General features: G+C 42.7%; 1 protein-coding gene across 4 annotated transcripts in view; it reads left to right on the forward strand.

The window, feature by feature from the left end:
* Positions 1–22,500, forward strand: part of dip2a (disco-interacting protein 2 homolog A) — a gene marked incomplete at its 5' end in the record, with an annotated part of 240,814 nt that overhangs the window by 208,432 nt on the left and 9,882 nt on the right. The window contains 14 exons of one of the 4 annotated variants that reach the window (XM_083642067.1): positions 131–267; positions 722–802; positions 5,126–5,253; positions 5,463–5,577; positions 8,746–8,947; positions 9,126–9,235; positions 13,112–13,192; positions 13,368–13,491; positions 18,641–18,762; positions 18,967–19,078; positions 19,329–19,438; positions 20,122–20,221; positions 20,940–20,988; positions 21,477–21,645. In XM_083642067.1, the coding sequence (XP_083498193.1) occupies positions 131–267; positions 722–802; positions 5,126–5,253; positions 5,463–5,577; positions 8,746–8,947; positions 9,126–9,235; positions 13,112–13,192; positions 13,368–13,491; positions 18,641–18,762; positions 18,967–19,078; positions 19,329–19,438; positions 20,122–20,221; positions 20,940–20,988; positions 21,477–21,645 (1,640 nt within the window). Of the gene's footprint in view, positions 1–130; positions 268–721; positions 803–5,125; positions 5,254–5,462; positions 5,578–8,745; positions 8,952–9,123; positions 9,236–13,111; positions 13,193–13,367; positions 13,492–18,640; positions 18,763–18,966; positions 19,079–19,328; positions 19,439–20,121; positions 20,253–20,939; positions 20,989–21,476; positions 21,646–22,500 lie in introns of all 4 variants that reach the window. The other 3 variants (XM_083642068.1, XM_083642065.1, XM_083642066.1) reach the window with 3 other exon arrangements.

Below are 22,500 nucleotides of genomic sequence, written 5' to 3' on the forward strand. Positions count from 1 at the left end.
TAATATTGTAAAACAAGCAAATCCAACAAGAATCAAATTGGGAAACAAATCCATATGTCTGCTTTAAATGCTAATTCATGGTTTCTAATCTCCTATCCTAAATGGCGATGTCATCATTGTGCGTCCCCAGCGCTGGTGTGTGTGGTGCGGGTGGAGGGGACTCCCTATCTCTGTCAGACAGACGAGGTGGGAGAGATCTGCGTGAGCTCAGGTAGCACCGGCATTGCCTACTTCGGCCTCCCTGGCATGACTAAGAACATCTTTGAGGTGAGTACTTACCTGATGGATTCTGTTGTTTATTGCTCTAAATATCACTCAATATGTAAGAAATGTACATTTTGTGGATCATCCATAACCCTGGGTTGTGTATGTGAAAGAGGGGAATGATTGCTTGCACTCACTTAAAACAATTGAAAGGATAGTGAATAGCTTCAGGTAATAGCTCACTGCAAAATGAAAGTTACGCAGTCATCATGTCAGCTGAAACTCTGATTTAAAGTTCTATCATTTAAGCACTTCAAGCATATTCCAGGTGTTTGTAGCCAAACGACTGCAGCTCGAGCCCAAAAGCTCTATATCGTCCTCATTATGTAGTTATTCTAGGTAAGGCTGATGGACAATTCTTCTTGTGTTGTGTGTGTACCTACACACCTTCTTGTGTTGTGTGTGTACCTACACACTCATGCTCATTGATATCTAATAGCAGTGTTTCTTTTTGCAGACCATCCCAGTAACACCGTCTGGAGTTCCACTCAGTGACAGAGCCTTCACCAGGACCTCGCTGCTGGGCTTTGTGGGACCAGTAAGTTCTGCCTCATCATTAGAACATCTTTTTACTCTCCTTAATATGTTACTGTTTAAGGAAAACTGTCAAGATTTAGGATGCATTAAAAGTGAGCACTTACCAAGATATGGTGGCTACATGTTTACATGTTGTATAGGTGATGTAAAGATATGGTGGCTACATGTTTACATGTTGTATAGGTGATGTAAAGATATGGTGGCTACATGTTTACATGTTGTATAGGTGATGTCAAGATATGGTGGCTGCATGTTTACATGTTGTATAGGTGATGTAAAGATATGGTGGCTACATGTTTACATGTTGTATAGGTGATGTAAAGATATCATGGCTACATGTTTACATGTTGTATAGGTGATGTAAAGATATCATGGCTACATGTTTACATGTTGTATAGGTGATGTAAAGATATGGTGTTTACATGTTGTATAGGTGATGTAAAGATATGGTGGCTACATGTTTACATGTTGTATAGGTGATGTAAAGATATGCTGGCTACATGTGTACATGTTGTATAGGTGATGTAAAGATATGGTGGCTACATGTTTACATGTTGTATAGGTGATGTAAAGATATGGTGGCTACATGTTGTATAGGTGATGTAAAGATATGGTGGCTACATGTTGTATAGGTGATGTAAAGATAGGGTGGCTACATGTTTACATGTTGTATAGGTGATGTAAAGATATGGTGGCTACATGTTGTATAGGTGATGTAAAGATATGGTGGCTACATGTTTACATGTTGTATAGGTGATGTAAAGATATGGTGTTTACATGTTGTATAGGTGATGTAAAGATATGGTGGCTACATGTTTACATGTTGTATAGGTGATGTAAAGATATGGTGGCTACATGTGTACATGTTGTATAGGTGATGTAAAGATATGGTGGCTACATGTTTACATGTTGTATAGGTGATGTAAAGGTATGGTGGTTACATGTTTACATGTTGTATAGGTGATGTAAAGATATGGTGGCTACATGTTTACATGTTGTATAGGTGATGTAAAGATATGGTGGCTACATGTTTAAATGTTGTATAGGTGATGTAAAGATATGGTGGCTACATGTTTACATGTTGTATAGGTGATGTAAAGGTATGGTGGTTACATGTTTACATGTTGTATAGGTGATGTAAAGGTATGGTGGCTACATGTTTACATGTTGTATAGGTGATGTAAAGATATGGTGGCTACATGTTTACATGTTGTATAGGTGATGTAAAGATATGGTGGCTACATGTTTAAATGTTGTATAGGTGATGTAAAGGTATGGTGGCTACATGTTTACATGTTGTATAGGTGATGTAAAGATATGGTGGCTACATGTTGTATAGGTGATGTAAAGATAGGGTGGCTACATGTTTACATGTTGTATAGGTGATGTAAAGATATGGTGGCTACATGTTTACATGTTGTATAGGTGATATAATGATATGGTGGCTGCATGTTTACATGTTGTATAGGTGATGTAAAGATATGGTGGCTACATGTTTACATGTTGTATAGGTGATGTAAAGGTATGGTGGCTACATGTTTACATGTTGTATAGGTGATGTAAAGATATGGTGGCTACATGTTGTATAGGTGATGTAAAGATAGGGTGGCTACATGTTTACATGTTGTATAGGTGATGTAAAGATATGGTGGCTACATGTTTACATGTTGTATAGGTGATATAATGATATGGTGGCTACATGCTTACATGTTGTATAGGTGATGTAAAGATATGGTGGCTACATGTTTACATGTTGTATAGGTGATGTAAAGATATGGTGGCTACATGTTTACATGTTGTATAGGTGATGTAAAGATATGGTGGCTACATGTTTACATGTTGTATAGGTGATGTAAAGATATGGTGGCTACATGTTTACATGTTGTATAGGTGATGTAAAGATATGGTGGCTACATGTTTACATGTTGTATAGGTGATGTAAAGATATGGTGGCTACATGTTTACATGTTGTATATGTGATATAAAGATATGGTGGCTACATGTTTACATGTTGTATAGGTGATGTAAAGATATGGTGGTTACATGTTTACATGTTGTATAGGTGATGTAAAGATATGGTGGCTACATGTTTACATGTTGTATAGGTGATGTAAATATATGGTGGCTACATGTTGTATAGGTGATGTAAAGATATGGTGGTTACATGTTTACATGTTGTATAGGTGATATAAGGATATGGTGGCTACATGTTTACATGTTGTATAGGTGATGTAAAGATATGGTGGCTACATGTTTACATGTTGTATAGGTGATATAAGGATATGGTGGCTACATGTTTACATGTTGTATAGGTGATATAAGGATATGGTGGCTACATGTTTACATGTTGTATAGGTGATGTAAAGATATGGGCCCCTATCGTTGCATCGGCGTAGTTTCTAGGCTGAGCGCCTGGCGCAGTGGGCGTGGACCAGCGCACTTGATATCTTGGTGCTGGCGCTCCACTCAGCCTAACGCATTACAACCACGCCTTTTAAGCGTAAAATTATGCACCGTCAGTTCATTGGATAAGTGCAATAAACGAATCGCACGCTTGCCTTTTTAGCTCCAATTCCAGTGGTCCAGCAAAACCCGACAAAACCCAAGCGCTCTTCCCCCCCCCCCTCCCTTCATCCAGTCTGTCTGTCTCCATTATAGGCTATTATTCCATATTATTATGCTTCTCAAACCAATCTAACTGCAGTTTAAATACTGCAACCATGTAAATACCCTACACTATAGCAAGATCAAAGTGAAAAGAATGTTCTAAATGCATCAGCTAGAAAAATATAGCCTATTAGATTGGTGAAAGTTTGTCCAGAAAGATATTATTTTCTCTCGCCTGCTGCAGGAAGGATGATGCACATAAATATACCCTACATTATGTAAAGTCATTGCATAAATGTGTTTTTATTGTAAAACTAAATGTGAAGTAGGGCAAAGTTATTGGAGCGGACATCACAGTATAGCAGATGACAGTTAGAAGCGCGTTCCGCTGTCACTTATCTAAATCACGTTAAATCGACAAGGGGTATATATAGGCCCAGGAGGACATATATGTTTCACTTAGGGTGGTGTTTTAATTTCGATGTTTTATTTGGTCCAATATTGAAATGTTCTACAATTGCAGGCTGTGTTACCATTACACATTATTTTAGATCGACCTTTTATATCTATTTCGCCTCATTTGGTTGCTATTTAGTAGCGAAATGGAGTACCCAATTGCATGCTGGGACATTCACAGGCAGTGAACTTACAACTGCTATTTCCTATAGGATGTGTGTTGTGTCTGTCTGAGCGAGGGAGTCAGAGAGAGACAGTCGTATTGTGCCTGTCAGACTGAGGAGAGAGGGAGAGAGTGACACAGAGAAGGGTGACAGAGGAGAGAGCCAGAGGGGAGGGAGAGAGCCAGAGGGGAGCGCTCCGCGCAACTGGCGCACTCTCAATAGGCCTGGTTTTCAAAAGCGCAAAGCGCTAAATTTACGCCAGGTGGGAAGATAGCAGTACGCCGAGATTTAAGGCCGACACGCCCACTCTGGGCCATTCTGGGACTGTGCCACGCCCATTCGGCCTAAATCGCATTTGGCAGCATAAAGCCATATTGATATCGTCCCAAAACAGGCGCAAGGCACGTTTTTTTGCGTTTAAGGCCCGTTTTAGCGCCGAAGGCTTGTGGGAGAATAGGGCCCCTTGTGGCTACATGTTTACATGTTGTATAGGTGATGTAAAGATATGGTGGCTACATGTTTACATGTTGTATAGGTGATGTAAAGATATGGTGGCTACATGTTTACATGTTGTATAGGTGATGTAAAGATATGGTGGCTACATGTTTACATGTTGTATAGGTGATGTAAAGATATGGTGGCTACATGTTTACATGTTGTATAGGTGATGTAAAGATATGGTGGCTACATGTTGTATAGGTGATGTAAAGATATGGTGGCTACATGTTTACATGTTGTATAGGTGATGTAAGGATATGGTGGCTACATGTTTACATGTTGTATAGGTGATGTAAAGATATGGTGGCTACATGTTTACATGTTGTATAGGTGATGTAAAGATATGGTGGCTACATGTTTACATGTTGTATAGGTGATGTAAAGATATGGTGGCTACATGTTTACATGTTGTATAGGTGATAGATAAAGATAGATAACTCAAATGTTTCTTTATTTTTTAACACTGCAGCAGTCAGAAGTCTTCCCCATGTCCGCCCAGTGTGGACCCGCTCTGTTTGAAGACACGGCTGCTCAAAGTAGCAGGGTTTTACTGTTGGCTGATAATACTTTAGACTCTAACTCTTTGTGTCTGCCAACAGGACAACCTGGTGTTTGTGGTGGGGAAGATGGAGGGGCTGATGGTGGTCAGTGGGCGGAGACACAACGCTGATGACGTGGTCGCCACGGCACTGGCAGTGGAGCCTATGAAGTTTGTTTACAGGGGGAGGTAAAGGAGGGTCAAAATCATACAAAACAAAACAACTCTACCTTCTGTCATATCTGCAACTGACCATTTTGATTAGTGTATAGAGTGCATAAGTCACGCTCTCTTCTGGGTTCCTCATGGGGCCCAGACAGACAGACAGACAGACAGACAGACATGTGGAATTGTATGAGTGTAGTTATAACAGTGTTGTTTTCTGCTGCGTGTTGCAGGATATCGGTGTTTTCTGTGTCAGTGCTGCATGATGAGAGGATCGTTGTGGTGGCAGAGCAGCGGCCGGACGCCTCTGAGGAGGACAGCTTCCAGTGGATGAGCCGAGTTCTTCAGGTCCTGCACTGTCATGTCCTCACATACTGACTGATGCATTCTGTCACTCAGTTATATCTCATTTAGTCCCATTCAAAATGTTTCTGTACACACCTGATTACATATACTATGTTTTCATTATCTTAAAGTTCAGTGGAGTAGTTGTGTTTGTAGGCCAGGTGCCGGAGTGGATATCTGCACACCTTTCAACCCAAACATCAGGCAAAAATGATAAAAAATTATTTTTGCTTGATGAAGACCCACTGTTTTGAAACGTTGCATTTTACTCTGTAGTCAATAAATATTGGGAAGCTACTCCAGTGTGCGGATATCCACTCCTATCTATCATTATCTTAAAAGCCATTTTGATCTAAAAGCTTACAGACAATGTACACCAGATGTGTTACGGCTGCGTGCCGGAGCGACTCTCGCCCATGTTAATTGATGGGCGATACATGCGGTACGGGAAAATTACACACCTGTTACATTTTTGTCGGATCCCACATCCGTCTGACAGATTACATGAGTGTGGGTCTGTTCACACGTCTGACAGGCATGAGAGACATACAAAGAGAAATTAAGAGACAAATCAAGATCGATAAGAACATCTACAAACAAAAAATGGAGAACAATATGGCCCTGGGTAACCCCAGACAAGCATGGGAAGGCATCAAAGCCATGACCAGCGTCCCCCATAAGGGCAGACAAAAGCCCCACACCAGAGTATTAGAAGGTGTAGAGGAGCATGATATGGCCAACCAGCTAAACATCTTTTTCTCCAGATTCGAACATGACTGTAATGATGAGATGAAACAGATTAAATCTTCCCTTATTCCTACACAGAATAGCATTACCATCAACGAATTAGATGTTCTAAAATTGTTTAAAACCTGTAACACACGTAAGAGCCCAGGCCCAGATAATATCTGTGGAAATGTGTTGAAATTCTGTGCAGAACAACTGTCCCCAATTTTTTGTTCTCTCTTTCAGTCATCGTTAGACCGGCATGTTGTGCCACTCTTATGGAAAACATCCACTGTCGTCCCCATCCCTAAAGTTCCCAAGCCGTCCCAACTCAATGACTACCGTCCCATCGCGCTAACGCCCTTGGTGATGAAGTGTTTCGAAAAAATCATGAAGAAGCATATAGTGTCTCACATCCAGCAGTCTTTAGATGTCCTACAATTTGCCTACCAGCCTAACAGAGGCGTAGATGATGCCATTTTAACCCTGTTGCATCTTGTCCAGTCACATCTCGAGGCCCCAAATACACACGTAAAAATTTTATTTGCAGACTTTTCTTCTGCTTTTAACACGATTCGGCCCCACATACTAGCCCAAAGGCTAAAAGACGAATTCTCCTTAGATGGAAGTCTGATTCTGTGGCTGCTGGATTTCCTCAGTCAGCGAGTGCAGCAGGTGAAAGTGGGAGCTGCACTCTCCAACAAAATATTCACCTTTATAGGTTCCCCTCAAGGCTGCGTCCTATCAGCCTTGTTGTTTATCTTGTATACAAATAGCTGCACCAGCTCCTTTCCTGGAAGGTTCTTAATCAAATTTGCTGACGATACAGCACTGGTCAGCCTTCTCCAGGGTGACGAGGAGGAACATGGCCAGGTTTTAGATAACTTTATCAAATGGTGTGACGACTCCTATCTCCTTCTGAACACCTCCAAAACAAAAGAAATGTCCATTGACTTCAGGAGAGAGCCCACATCCTGTCTGACCAGTATTAAAGGACAGCCTATACAGTCAGTCACAGAATACAAATACCTCGGCGTTGTCCTAGACAATAAGCTGAAGTGGGACAAAAGCACTGAGCTCATCAACAAAAAGAGCCAGCAGAGACTTTATTTTCTTAAAAAGTTAGTTTTATTCGACGTTAATCTGTCTATGCTCAAGATGTTTTACAGTGCCTTCATCGAGAGTGTTTTGACCTTTGGCCTTATCTGTTGGTTCGGTAACGCAACAGAAGCGCAAAAGAAAACACTGCGGAAAACCGTAACCGTCGCCAGCAAATTGCTGGGTTTTAAACTGACCAGCCTGGAAGACATATATAGATCCAGGTCTCTCACCAAAGCAGAGAAAATTATTGCAGACCACAAGCACCCCCTGTGCACTGCATTCGAGCTGCTGCCCTCCGGTCGCAGATTCAGGCAACCTGCCTTCTCAAAAAACAGGTCTAAACAATCATTTATTCCACAGGCGATCAAAACCCTGAACGGCAAGGCCAGATCTTAAATATTTATGTTGCTTTTATGTTTTTATGTTGCTTTTATGCTTTATGTTATATGTTTTATGTTATATGTCGTCCCATGTGCTGTACTCTGTCTACTGTAACATGCCAAATGATGATTTTACACCGAAAACCATTTTCCCCACGGGGACAATAAAGTACCTAACTAACTAACTAACTAACTGACAGATGACATGAGTGTGGGTCTGTTCATACGTCTGACAGATGACATGAGTGTGGGTCTGTTCATACGTCTGACAGATAACATGAGTGTGGGTCTGTTCATACATCTGACAGATAACATGAGTGTGGGTCTGTTCATACGTCTGACAGATAACATGAGTGTGGGTCTGTTTACACGTCTGACAGATGACATGAGTGTGGGTCTGTTCACAGCCGTACCACATCTGTTCCGGAGCAGGTGGATATTAGCCCTTATGCTTAAATGCTTGAAATGAGTTTTTTTCTTATCTAAATAGTGAAGCTGATGTTTATGTATGCATTTTTTTACAAAGCCGTTGCCTTTCCATCAAGGCAGAGGGCAGCTACTTTAAAGAATCAAAAATATAAATTAGTTTTGATTTGTTTACACTTTTTTGGTCACTGCATAATTCAGATCTATGTGATCTCATAATTATTATTCTAAAACATGAAAAATTGAAAAAAGGAAAAGGACAAATGTGTGTCCATACTTTTGGCTAGTTGTGTAAAAAAATGATAAAACACAAAGAGAAAATAATTACAGATGAAAAAACAACAACCCAAGGGGCTTATGAAAGTAGCTTATCTCCAAAACAAATTAAGAAGTCTGCTTAATTTGATAAGGAAACCTAAAAGACCACAAAACTCCTGATGATAGCATGCACTTAAAACAACTTTGACATATGACAGCTTTATTCATCCTCTGGCTCTACCCTGCCCTTTTGTGTACGCATTCCGTGTCTGTAATGCAGGCCATCGACAGCATCCACCAGGTGGGGGTGTACTGCCTGGCTCTGGTGCCCGCCAACACGTTGCCCAAGGCCCCCCTGGGTGGCATCCACATCTCTGAGACCAAACAACGCTTCCTGGAGGGGGCGCTGCACCCCTGCAACGTCCTCATGTGCCCCCACACCTGTGTCACCAACCTGCCCAAACCACGACAAAAACAACCAGGTAGGTGCAAGCCTCATTCATATTGAACATGAATAAGAAACAAAATGATAATGATAACGACCACTATTCCATTCTTTGTGTTGTTGTTTTTATTCTGATGTTTCTTTTAAAAATCATTGTGCTTATTGTTGATGAGGATATTTATATTGGTGCTAATGTGGCTTTGGTTGCCGGACAGAGGTTGGCCCTGCTTCTATGATAGTGGGCAACCTGGTGGCAGGGAAGAGGATAGCCCAAGCCTGCGGGAGAGACGTGGCCCAACTAGAGGACAATGACCAGGCACGTAAGGTAGATAAGCATCCTCATCCCACCCTCTCATCTCCTCTAAGCACGCACGCACACACACACACACACACACACACACACACACTCACACACACACACACACACACACACACACTCACACTCACACACACACTCACACACACACACACACACACACTCACACACACACACACACTCACACTCACACTCACACACACACATAAGGAACAATTCCCTGAGTCTGAGTGGGATCTGAAATAGCTGTTGTTGATTCAGTGTGCTTAACACAATAATACGAGGGCATGGATTTCCCTGTCCTGTTGTGACAAAGCAGCTGAATTGACAGGTGTTTGGTATCATTTTGACCCAGATTCACCTCATACTGCTTCCACCATCCATTACTCCCATCAGCTTCCCATGTACCTCATAATGTCCTCCTTTCATTTAGAACAACCCAGCTCATCTCATAGCACCATGCTCAGTGAATTCACCACTTGCTTTGTGTTACAGTCTATAGTTAGTGTGTGACTTATCCTGTGTTTGTGTCTTTCCCCTATAGGTCCTCTACATGCAGGATGTGTTACAGTGTGTTTGTGTCTTTTCCTCTATAGTACCTCTACATGCAGGATGTGTTACAGTGTGTTTGTGTCTTTTCCTCTATAGTACCTCTACATGCAGGATGTGTTACAGTGTGTTTGTGTCTTTTCCTCTATAGTACCTCTACATGCAGGATGTGTTACAGTGTGTTTGTGTCTTTTCCTCTATAGTTCCTCTACATGCAGGATGTGTTACAGTGTGTTTGTGTCTTTCCTCTATAGTACCTCTACATGCAGGATGTGTTACAGTGTGTTTGTGTCTTTTCCTCTATAGTTCCTCTACATGCAGGATGTGTTACAGTGTGTTTGTGTCTTTCCTCTATAGTACCTCTACATGCAGGATGTGTTACAGTGTGTTTGTGTCTTTTCCTCTATAGTACCTCTACATGCAGGATGTGTTACAGTGTGTTTGTGTCTTTTCCTCTATAGTACCTCTACATGCAGGATGTGTTACAGTGTGTTTGTGTCTTTTCTCTATAGTTCCTCTACATGCAGGATGTGTTACAGTGTGTTTGTGTCTTTTCCTCTATAGTCCTCTACATGCAGGATGTGTTACAGTGTGTTTGTGTCTTTTCCTCTATAGGTCCTCTACATGCAGGATGTGTTACAGTGTGTTTGTGTCTTTTCTCTATAGTTCCTCTACATGCAGGATGTGTTACAGTGTGTTTGTGTCTTTCCTCTATAGTTCCTCTACATGCAGGATGTGTTACAGTGTGTTTGTGTCTTTTCTCTATAGTTCCTCTACATGCAGGATGTGTTACAGTGTGTTTGTGTCTTTCCTCTATAGTTCCTCTACATGCAGGATGTGTTACAGTGTGTTTGTGTCTTTTTCTCTATAGTACCTCTACATGCAGGATGTGTTACAGTGTGTTTGTGTCTTTCCTCTATAGTTCCTCTACATGCAGGATGTGTTACAGTGTGTTTGTGTCTTTTTCTCTATAGTTCCTCTACATGCAGGATGTGTTACAGTGTGTTTGTGTCTTTTTCTCTATAGTTCCTCTACATGCAGGATGTGTTACAGTGTGTTTGTGTCTTTTTCTCTATAGTTCCTCTACATGCAGGATGTGTTACAGTGTGTTTGTGTCTTTCCTCTATAGTTTCTCTACATGCAGGATGTGTTACAGTGTGTTTGTGTCTTTTCCTCTATAGTTCCTCTACATGCAGGATGTGTTACAGTGTGTTTGTGTCTTTTCTCTATAGTTCCTCTACATGCAGGATGTGTTACAGTGTGTTTCTGTCTTTTCTCTATAGTTCCTCTACATGCAGGATGTGTTACAGGGTGTTTGTGTCTTTTCCTCTATAGTTCCTCTACATGCAGGATGTGTTACAGTGTGTTTGTGTCTTTTCCTCTATAGTTCCTCTACATGCAGGATGTGTTACAGTGTGTTTGCGTCTTTTCTCTATAGTTCCTCTACATGCAGGATGTGTTAGTGTGTTTGTGTCTTTTCCTCTATAGTTCCTCTACATGCAGGATGTGTTACAGTGTGTTTGTGTCTTTTCCTCTATAGTTCCTCTACATGCAGGATGTGTTACAGTGTGTTTCTGTCTTTTCTCTATAGTTCCTCTACATGCAGGATGTGTTACAGTGTGTTTGTGTCTTTTCCTCTATAGTTCCTCTACATGCAGGATGTGTTACAGTGTGTTTGTGTCTTGCCTCTATAGTACCTCTACATGCAGGATGTGTTACAGTGTGTTTGTGTATTTTCTCTATAGTTCCTCTACATGCAGGATGTGTTACAGTGTGTTTGTGTCTTTCCTCTATAGTTCCTCTACATGCAGGATGTGTTACAGTGTGTTTGTGTCTTTCCTCTATAGTTCCTCTACATGCAGGATGTGTTACAGTGTGTTTGTGTCTTTTCTCTATAGTTCCTCTACATGCAGGATGTGTTACAGTGTGTTTGTGTCTTTTCCTCTATAGTTCCTCTACATGCAGGATGTGTTACAGTGTGTTTGTGTCTTTTCTCTATAGTTCCTCTACATGCAGGATGTGTTACAGTGTGTTTGTGTCTTTCCTCTATAGTTCCTCTACATGCAGGATGTGTTACAGTGTGTTTGTGTCTTTTCCTCTATAGTTCCTCTACATGCAGGATGTGTTACAGTGTGTTTGTGTCTTTTTCTCTATAGTTCCTCTACATGCAGGATGTGTTACAGTGTGTTTGTGTCTTTCCTCTATAGTACCTCTACATGCAGGATGTGTTACAGTGTGTTTGTGTCTTTCCTCTATAGTACCTCTACATGCAGGATGTGTTACAGTGTGTTTGTGTCTTTCCTCTATAGTTCCTCTACATGCAGGATGTGTTACAGTGTGTTTGTGTCTTTTCTCTATAGTTCCTCTACATGCAGGATGTGTTACAGTGTGTTTGTGTCTTTTCTCTATAGTACCTCTACATGCAGGATGTGTTACAGTGTGTTTGTGTCTTTTCTCTATAGTTCCTCTACATGCAGGATGTGTTACAGTGTGTTTGTGTCTTTTCTCTATAGTTCCTCTACATGCAGGATGTGTTACAGTGTGTTTGTGTCTTTTCTCTATAGTTCCTCTACATGCAGGATGTGTTACAGTGTGTTTGTGTCTTTTCTCTATAGTACCTCTACATGCAGGATGTGTTACAGTGTGTTTGTGTCTTTTCTCTATAGTTCCTCTACATGCAGGATGTGTTACAGTGTGTTTGTGTCTTTTCTCTATAGTTCCTCTACATGCAGGATGTGTTACAGTGTGTTTGTGTCTTTTCCTCTATAGTTCCTCTACATGCAGGATGTGTTACAGTGTGTTTGTGTCTTTTCTCTATAGTTCCTCTACATGCAGGATGTGTTACAGTGTGTTTGTGTCTTTCCTCTATAGTTCCTCTACATGCAGGATGTGTTACAGTGTGTTTGTGTCTTTTCCTCTATAGTTCCTCTACATGCAGGATGTGTTACAGTGTGTTTGTGTCTTTTTCTCTATAGTTCCTCTACATGCAGGATGTGTTACAGTGTGTTTGTGTCTTTCCTCTATAGTACCTCTACATGCAGGATGTGTTACAGTGTGTTTGTGTCTTTCCTCTATAGTACCTCTACATGCAGGATGTGTTACAGTGTGTTTGTGTCTTTTCCTCTATAGTTCCTCTACATGCAGGATGTGTTACAGTGTGTTTGTGTCTTTCCTCTATAGTTCCTCTACATGCAGGATGTGTTACAGTGTGTTTGTGTCTTTTCCTCTATAGTTCCTCTACATGCAGGATGTGTTACAGTGTGTTTGTGTCTTTTCCTCTATAGTTCCTCTACATGCAGGATGTGTTACAGTGTGTTTGTGTCTTTTCCTCTATAGTTCCTCTACATGCAGGATGTGTTACAGTGGAGAGCTCAGGCCACTCCAGACCACCCGCTCTTCCTTGTACTCAATGCTAAGGTACTTAATGCTGCCTTTATGTTTCCTATCTACTTTCTGTGGATGAATCAGATGTAGGATGGTTATTATCTTAACGGTGAAGAACAATAATTGTTCTGTTCTTGCAGTTATATTTTCTATATCTGTAGTTATGTTTAGAGTCTAGACACATGAATGTAACATGTTCTCTCTTCAGGGCACGGTGGCTAGTACAGCCTCCTGTCTGCAGCTGCACAAGCGGGCCGAGCGGGTTGCTGTGGCGCTGATGGAGAAGGGACGCCTCAACACCGGCGACCATGTAGCACTAGTCTATCCACCAGGTGAGAGGGTTAGGGCAGTGGTTCTCAAATGGGGGTCCGGGGACCCCCGGGGGTCCGTGGCACTTAGCAAGGGGGTCTGCGAAAAGTTTTCAGGAAAATACATTTTTTGTTGTTGTTGCAAAAGCTTCATAGTTCAACGAAATTATTTTATGCTTTAAATCTAAAATGGTTCATGGATTACATTCTAATCTAACAAACCTTTTTCAAACCAATTTAAAAGTCAAGCATGTTACCGAGGAAACAAGCTTAGCCCAAAATCACAAATCAGAATGAGGGGGTCTCCGGTATATTTTCTATCTTGTAAGGGGTCCTTGGCTGAAAAACATTTGAGAACCTCTGGTTTAGGGAGACTGTCTCACAGAAATCCCTGACTTTTCAACTCTTTCATCTATTACTGCTACACCAATTGAGACCCAATGGGTTGAAAGAGAGTAGTGAATAAGAGAGTAGTGAATAAGAGAGTAGTGAATACAGCAGTGAATACAGCAGTGGGTTGAAAGAGAGTAGTGAATACAACAGTGGGTTGAAAGAGACTAGTGAATACTGCAGTGGGTTGAAAGAGACTAGTGAATACAGCAGTGGGTTGAAAGAGACTAGTGAATACAACAGTGGGTTGAAAGAGAGGAGTGAATACAACAGTGGGTTGAAAGAGAGGAGTGAATACAACAGTGGGTTGAAAGAGAGGAGTGAATACAGCAGTGGGTTGAAAGAGAGGAGTGAATACAGCAGTGGGTTGAAAGAGAGGAGTGAATACAACAGTGGGTTGAAAGAGAGGAGTGAATACAGCAGTGGGTTGAAAGAGAGGAGTGAATACAACAGTGGGTTGAAAGAGAGGAGTGAATACAACAGTGGGTTGAAAGAGAGGAGTGAATACAGCAGTGGGTTGAAAGAGAGGAGTGAATACAACAGTGGGTTGAAAGAGAGGAGTGAATACAGCAGTGGGTTGAAAGAGAGGAGTGAATACAACAGTGGGTTGAAAGAGAGGAGTGAATACAACAGTGGGTTGAAAGAGACTAGTGAATACAACAGTGGGTTGAAAGAGACTAGTGAATACTGCAGTGGGTTGAAAGAGACTAGTGAATACAGCAGTGGGTTGAAAGAGACTAGTGAATACAGCAGTGGGTTGAAAGAGACTAGTGAATACAGCAGTGGGTTGAAAGAGACTAGTGAATACAGCAGTGGGTTGAAAGAGACTAGTGAATACAACAGTGGGTTGAAAGAGACTAGTGAATACAGCAGTGGGTTGAAAGAGAGTAGTGAATACAACAGTGGGTTGAAAGAGACTAGTGAATACAGCAGTGGGTTGAAAGAGACTAGTGAATACAGCAGTGGGTTGAAAGAGACTAGTGAATACTGCAGTGGGTTGAAAGAGACTAGTGAATACTGCAGTGAGTTGAAAGAGACTAGTGAATACAGCAGTGGGTTGAAAGAGACTAGTGAATACAGCAGTGGGTTGAAAGAGACTAGTGAATACAACAGTGGGTTGAAAGAGACTAGTGAATACAGCAGTGGGTTGAAAGAGACTAGTGAATACAACAGTGGGTTGAAAGAGAGGTGTGAATACAACAGTGGGTTGAAAGAGACTAGCGAATACAGCAGTGGGTTGAAAGAGACTAGTGAATACAGCAGTGGGTTGAAAGAGAGGAGTGAATACAACAGTGGGTTGAAAGAGAGGAGTGAATACAGCAGTGGGTTGAAAGAGAGGAGTGAATACAGCAGTGGGTTGAAAGAGAGGAGTGAATACAGCAGTGGGTTGAAAGAGACTAGTGAATACAACAGTGGGTTGAAAGAGACTAGCGAATACAGCAGTGGGTTGAAAGAGACTAGTGAATACAGCAGTGGGTTGAAAGAGAGGAGTGAATACAACAGTGGGTTGAAAGAGAGGAGTGAATACAGCAGTGGGTTGAAAGAGAGGAGTGAATACAGCAGTGGGTTGAAAGAGAGGAGTGAATACAGCAGTGGGTTGAAAGAGACTAGTGAATACAACAGTGGGTTGAAAGAGACTAGCGAATACAGCAGTGGGTTGAAAGAGACTAGTGAATACAGCAGTGGGTTGAAAGAGAGGAGTGAATACAACAGTGGGTTGAAAGAGACTAGCGAATACAGCAGTGGGTTGAAAGAGAGTAGTGAATACAACAGTGGGTTGAAAGAGAGGAGTGAATACAACAGTGGGTTGAAAGAGAGGAGTGAATACAGCAGTGGGTTGAAAGAGAGGAGTGAATACAACAGTGGGTTGAAAGAGACTAGTGAATACAACAGTGGGTTGAAAGAGACTAGCGAATACAGCAGTGGGTTGAAAGAGACTAGTGAATACAACAGTGGGTTGAAAGAGACTAGTGAATACAGCAGTGGGTTGAAAGAGACTAGTGAATACAACAGTGGGTTGAAAGAGACTAGCGAATACAGCAGTGGGTTGAAAGAGAGTAGTGAATACAACAGTGGGTTGAAAGAGAGGAGTGAATACAACAGTGGGTTGAAAGAGACTAGTGAATACAACAGTGGGTTGAAAGAGAGGAGTGAATACAACAGTGGGTTGAAAGAGACTAGTGAATACAACAGTGGGTTGAAAGAGAGGAGTGAATACAACAGTGGGTTGAAAGAGAGGAGTGAATACAACAGTGGGTTGAAAGAGAGGAGTGAATACAACAGTGGGTTGAAAGAGAGGAGTGAATACAGCAGTGGGTTGAAAGAGAGGAGTGAATACAACAGTGGGTTGAAAGAGAGGAGTGAATACAACAGTGGGTTGAAAGAGAGGAGTGAATACAACAGTGGGTTGAAAGAGAGGAGTGAATACAACAGTGGGTTGAAAGAGAGGAGTGAATACAACAGTGGGTTGAAAGAGAGGAGTGAATACAACAATGGGTTGAAAGAGAGGAGTGAATACAACAGTGGATTGAAAGAGAGGAGTGAATACAACAGTGGGTTGAAAGAGAGGAGTGAATACAACAGTGGATTGAAAGAGAGGAGTGAATACAACAGTGGGTTGAAAGAGAGGAGTGAATACAACAGTGGGTTGAAAGAGAGGAGTGAATACAGCAGTGGGTTGAAAGAGAGGAGTGAATACAGCAGTGGGTTGAAAGAGAGGAGTGAATACAGCAGTGGGTTGAAAGAGACTAGTGAATACAACAGTGGGTTGAAAGAGACTAGCGAATACAGCAGTGGGTTGAAAGAGACTAGTGAATACAGCAGTGGGTTGAAAGAGAGGAGTGAATACAACAGTGGGTTGAAAGAGAGGAGTGAATACAGCAGTGGGTTGAAAGAGAGGAGTGAATACAGCAGTGGGTTGAAAGAGAGGAGTGAATACAGCAGTGGGTTGAAAGAGACTAGTGAATACAGCAGTGGGTTGAAAGAGACTAGTGAATACAACAGTGGGTTGAAAGAGACTAGCGAATACAGCAGTGGGTTGAAAGAGACTAGTGAATACAGCAGTGGGTTGAAAGAGAGGAGTGAATACAACAGTGGGTTGAAAGAGACTAGCGAATACAGCAGTGGGTTGAAAGAGAGTAGTGAATACAACAGTGGGTTGAAAGAGAGGAGTGAATACAACAGTGGGTTGAAAGAGAGGAGTGAATACAGCAGTGGGTTGAAAGAGAGGAGTGAATACAACAGTGGGTTGAAAGAGACTAGTGAATACAACAGTGGGTTGAAAGAGACTAGCGAATACAGCAGTGGGTTGAAAGAGACTAGTGAATACAACAGTGGGTTGAAAGAGACTAGTGAATACAGCAGTGGGTTGAAAGAGACTAGTGAATACAACAGTGGGTTGAAAGAGACTAGCGAATACAGCAGTGGGTTGAAAGAGAGTAGTGAATACAACAGTGGGTTGAAAGAGAGGAGTGAATACAACAGTGGGTTGAAAGAGACTAGTGAATACAACAGTGGGTTGAAAGAGAGGAGTGAATACAGCAGTGGGTTGAAAGAGAGGAGTGAATACAACAGTGGGTTGAAAGAGACTAGTGAATACAACAGTGGGTTGAAAGAGACTAGCGAATACAGCAGTGGGTTGAAAGAGACTAGTGAATACAACAGTGGGTTGAAAGAGACTAGTGAATACAGCAGTGGGTTGAAAGAGACTAGTGAATACAACAGTGGGTTGAAAGAGACTAGCGAATACAGCAGTGGGTTGAAAGAGAGTAGTGAATACAACAGTGGGTTGAAAGAGAGGAGTGAATACAACAGTGGGTTGAAAGAGACTAGTGAATACAACAGTGGGTTGAAAGAGAGGAGTGAATACAACAGTGGGTTGAAAGAGACTAGTGAATACAACAGTGGGTTGAAAGAGAGGAGTGAATACAACAGTGGGTTGAAAGAGAGGAGTGAATACAACAGTGGGTTGAAAGAGAGGAGTGAATACAACAGTGGGTTGAAAGAGAGGAGTAAATACAGCAGTGGGTTGAAAGAGAGGAGTGAATACAACAGTGGGTTGAAAGAGAGGAGTGAATACAACAGTGGGTTGAAAGAGAGGAGTGAATACAACAGTGGGTTGAAAGAGAGGAGTGAATACAACAGTGGGTTGAAAGAGAGGAGTGAATACAACAGTGGGTTGAAAGAGAGGAGTGAATACAACAGTGGGTTGAAAGAGAGGAGTGAATACAACAGTGGATTGAAAGAGAGGAGTGAATACAACAGTGGGTTGAAAGAGAGGAGTGAATACAACAGTGGATTGAAAGAGAGGAGTGAATACAACAGTGGGTTGAAAGAGAGGAGTGAATACAACAGTGGGTTGAAAGAGAGGAGTGAATACAACAGTGGGTTGAAAGAGACTAGTGAATACAACAGTGGATTGAAAGAGAGGAGTGAATACAACAGTGGGTTGAAAGAGAGGAGTGAATACAACAGTGGGTTGAAAGAGAGGAGTGAATACAACAGTGGCGGAAAAAGGAAATTAATGGAGATGTTGTTTTTTGCCTGTTTGCCCAACAAAAGAAAAAACCTTTCACAATTTCCCTTAACTTTCCACTTATACTGTATTGTTATTCCGTGGTCACTGGAATATGACCAGGACGCTCTGACCACTAAGACCAGTAAGACTCCTTACTAGTGATCTAGCAGTGTAAGCTTATTTTGCTGCTGTCTCAAGTCTCTCTGGATATGACTGTGAGCTAAATGCCTACAGTGCAAAATGTACTAAACCTACCTTTGTGCTTAGGTATCGACCTGATTGCCACCTTCTATGGCTGCCTGTATGCTGGCTGTGTGCCAGTCACCGTTAGACCGCCTCACCCGCAGAACCTGGCCACCACTCTCCCCACCGTCAAGATGATTGTCGAGGTAACACAGAGACCTGCACCAAAATGCAGACTGAATCCCTTTCAGTCATGATTCTAGTTGTTATACCTGTCTGACAATGTTAGGGTTAAGACATGTGAATGTTAAATAACAGAAGGATGCAACAGCTGTTGTCGTAGTTGAATGGTGTGAAAGTTTAGAGTCATGTCATCGATGTCGTATGAATAGAGTGTCTGTGTGTTAAAGGTCAGCAAGTCAGTGTGTATCCTGACCACGCAAGCAATAATGAAGCTGCTGAAATCCAAAGAGGCTGCTGCTGCTGTGGAGGTCAAAAGCTGGCCCATGGTGCTGGACACAGGTGAGTGACACACACACACACACACACACACACACACACACACACACGTACACACACACACACGTACACACACACACACACACACACACACACACACACACACACACACACGTACACATCTTAAGATTGCATCCTCTTGTCCATACTTGCAGCTGTAGTGTTTTTTGTAGGTTTTTGAGTAAAGCATCAGTAAATTAGGTCTTTGATTTGGTGGCCTCCCGTGTGAAACACTCCTCTCTCTTTCTTCCAGATGACCTCCCCAGGAAGAAGAGTCCTCAGATCTACAAGCCTCCCACCCCGGAGATGTTGGCCTACCTGGACTTCAGCGTGTCCACAACAGGCATCCTAGCAGGGGTCAAGGTACTGCAGCCATGGTGCAGCTAACATGCCAGTCTCTCTTTATGCCTCATAGCATTAGAACAGTCTAGAGATGGAGACCAACATGTAAAACAATGACATAGGTGCCATCATGATGACAGTCATAACAAAATACAAATCAGATGTTGAGATTCACCTACAGTCTGAAATGTATAAGGAATAAGGATCAACAATGAGAAAGAAATACCTTCTTTCTTCTTACTGCATCCAGAATTGCAAACTTCAGCAACATTTATTCCGCAGTCTCCAATAAACCCTTTAAATTAAACCCTTAAATTCCAATCATGGAAGTTGGAAACACTCATTAGTGTTTTGCTTGCATCTGTGTTTACCCTGTCTTTTCCACACAAAATGCCCCCCGTGAAAAGGGTCTATTGGTGGTTACCAAAGTGGTGACAGTATGGCAACTCTGGCATATTGAGTAGGGAGACAGTCGTAAAAGTCTTGGGCGTCCGGGACAGCAGGTAGAATTGGCCAAGAAAAACTTGATAAAAAAAAGTTTTGGGTTCAAGCCCTCCGTGAACAAGTGACTGCATCCCTGGCAGCTCAAGACGTGCTGTTCTGTAGCCAGGTCAGAACTCAGAGCAGAACTCAGAGCAGAACTCAGAGCAGAACTCAGAGCAGAACTCAGAGCAGAACTCAGAACTCGCTGTCTCCTCTTCTAGATGTCCCACGCTGCCACCAGTGCCTTGTGTCGCTCCATCAAGCTGCAGTGTGAGCTCTACCCTTCCCGGCAGATCGCCATCTGTCTGGACCCCTACTGCGGCCTGGGCTTCGCTCTCTGGTGCCTCTGCAGGTAAACCCCTACTACTGCGGCCTGGGCTTCGCTCTCTGGTGCCTCTGCAGGTAAACCCTACTACTGCGGCCTGGGCTTTGCTCTCTGGTGCCTCTGCAGGTAAACCCTACTACTGCGGCCTGGGCTTCGCTCTCTGGTGCCTCTGCAGGTAAACCCTACTACTGCGGCCTGGGCTTCGCTCTCTGGTGCCTCTGCAGGTAAACCCTACTACTGCGGCCTGGGCTTCGCTCTCTGGTGCCTCTGCAGGTAAACCCTACTACTGCGGCCTGGGCTTCGCTCTCTGGTGCCTCTGCAGGTAAACCCTACTACTGCGGCCTGGGCTTCGCTCTCTGGTGCCTCTGCAGGGAAACCCTACTACTGCGGCCTGGGCTTCGCTCTCTGGTGCCTCTGCAGGTAAACCCTACTACTGCGGCCTGGGCTTAGCTCTCTGGTGCCTCTGCAGGTAAACCCTACTACTGCGGCCTGGGCTTTGCTCTCTGGTGCCTCTGCAGGTAAACCCTACTACTGCGGCCTGGGCTTTGCTCTCTGGTGCCTCTGCAGGTAAACCCTACTACTGCGGCCTGGGCTTCGCTCTCTGGTGCCTCTGCAGGTAAACCCTACTACTGCGGCCTGGGCTTCGCTCTCTGGTGCCTCTGCAGGTAAACCCTACTACTGCGGCTTCGGCTTTGCTCTCTGGTGCCTCTGCAGGTAAACCCTACTACTGCGGCCTGGGCTTCGCTCTCTGGTGCCTCTGCAGGTAAAACACTAACTCTGACCATGTGCAAAACCCAAAGGGAACGCCATCAAAATCATCGATCCAGTCGACAGTGTCACAGAGGTCCAGAGGTGATATTGTGGTTCTGAGCCCATCTACTGGACCTACAGTAGCTAGCATCGCTAGGTGCTGCTACAGAAGTGCCTCTTGTGACTTCTCTCTCAGCCTTCCAACTGCCCACTCTTCCTATTAAGAAATATTAATATTTGTTCACTACTGCTTTAGGGATGTCCGCACAATATATCACAACTGAATATATTGCAATACAAAAATGTGACCGTCTGTATTATGGGTCGGAAAAATGTACTGCAATTTTAGCTACATTTTATTCTGCCCTAGTAAAGCCAGTGTCATTACTAGAAAGATTTGTGGTTCATAGATTTACATAATGTAATGATGTGTGTGTGTGTGTGTGTGTGTGTGTGTGTGTGTGTGTGTGTGTGTGTGTGTGTGTGTGTGTGTGGTTCCAGTGTGTACTCGGGTCACCAGTCCATCCTGGTGCCTCCTCTGGAGCTGGAGACCAATGCGTCTCTGTGGCTGGCAGCGGTGAGCCAGCACAAAGTGCGCGTCACCTTCTGCTCCTATTCTGTCATGGAGATGTGTACCAAGGGCCTGGGCTCACAGACAGAAGCACTGCGGGTCAGTACTGTTTCCTGTAGTACTGGTCAGTACTGTTTCCACTGTCAGTACTGTTTCCATGCACCCTTTGCTCTACATTGAATGGCTCTCATTTAATAACTATTTTTCCCATGCCATATTTTTCGTATCAAGAGGAACATTCTGAGCAGTCAGGGGTGAAACACTTGACTCTTCTGTGTCTGTGTGTTCATAACAGTGTGTATAGAGTAGGGATGCACCGATATGAAAATTTTGGCCGATGCCGATAACCGATATTAACATTGCTGTTATGGCCGATGACCGATATTTACCGATGTCGATATGATCTGTATAAAACCACATTTTTATGATCGTCACATTTTGTACATACTGAAAAACACATGTTAACACTGAATTTGAAAAAGTTATGCATTTCTTTATTTGCAAAGCCTTTGGAAAAGCCCATAAATCATAGATTTACTGCATTATTTCATATCAATGTGAAGAATTTGGCTGATAATGATAACCGATATTAACATTGCAACATCTGACCGATACCGATATGACCGATATGTTAAAAAATGACCAACATCGGCCGATACCGATATGATTGCCGATATATCGTGCATCCCTAGTATAGAGTGTGTATAGAGTGTGTATAGAGTCAGTGTGTATAGCACTAGAGGAAATGGTTTTCTACAAATGATGTTGCTCAGTGAGCTCACTCTATCTATCTACAGTATCTATCTATCTATCTATCTGTCTGTCCTTCTGTCTGTCTGTCTGTCTATCTATCTATCTATCTATCTATCAAATTGAGTATGTGGGCGATGTCTGTTTCAAGTTCTGTGTTCAGCCACAGCTATGCCGTTTTACGTGCGATCGGGCTGAAACCTT

The sequence above is a fragment of the Poromitra crassiceps genome, assembly GCF_964638095.1.
Source record: "Poromitra crassiceps genome assembly, chromosome: 8".
In the NCBI taxonomy this organism is placed as follows: domain Eukaryota; kingdom Metazoa; phylum Chordata; class Actinopteri; order Beryciformes; family Melamphaidae; genus Poromitra; species Poromitra crassiceps.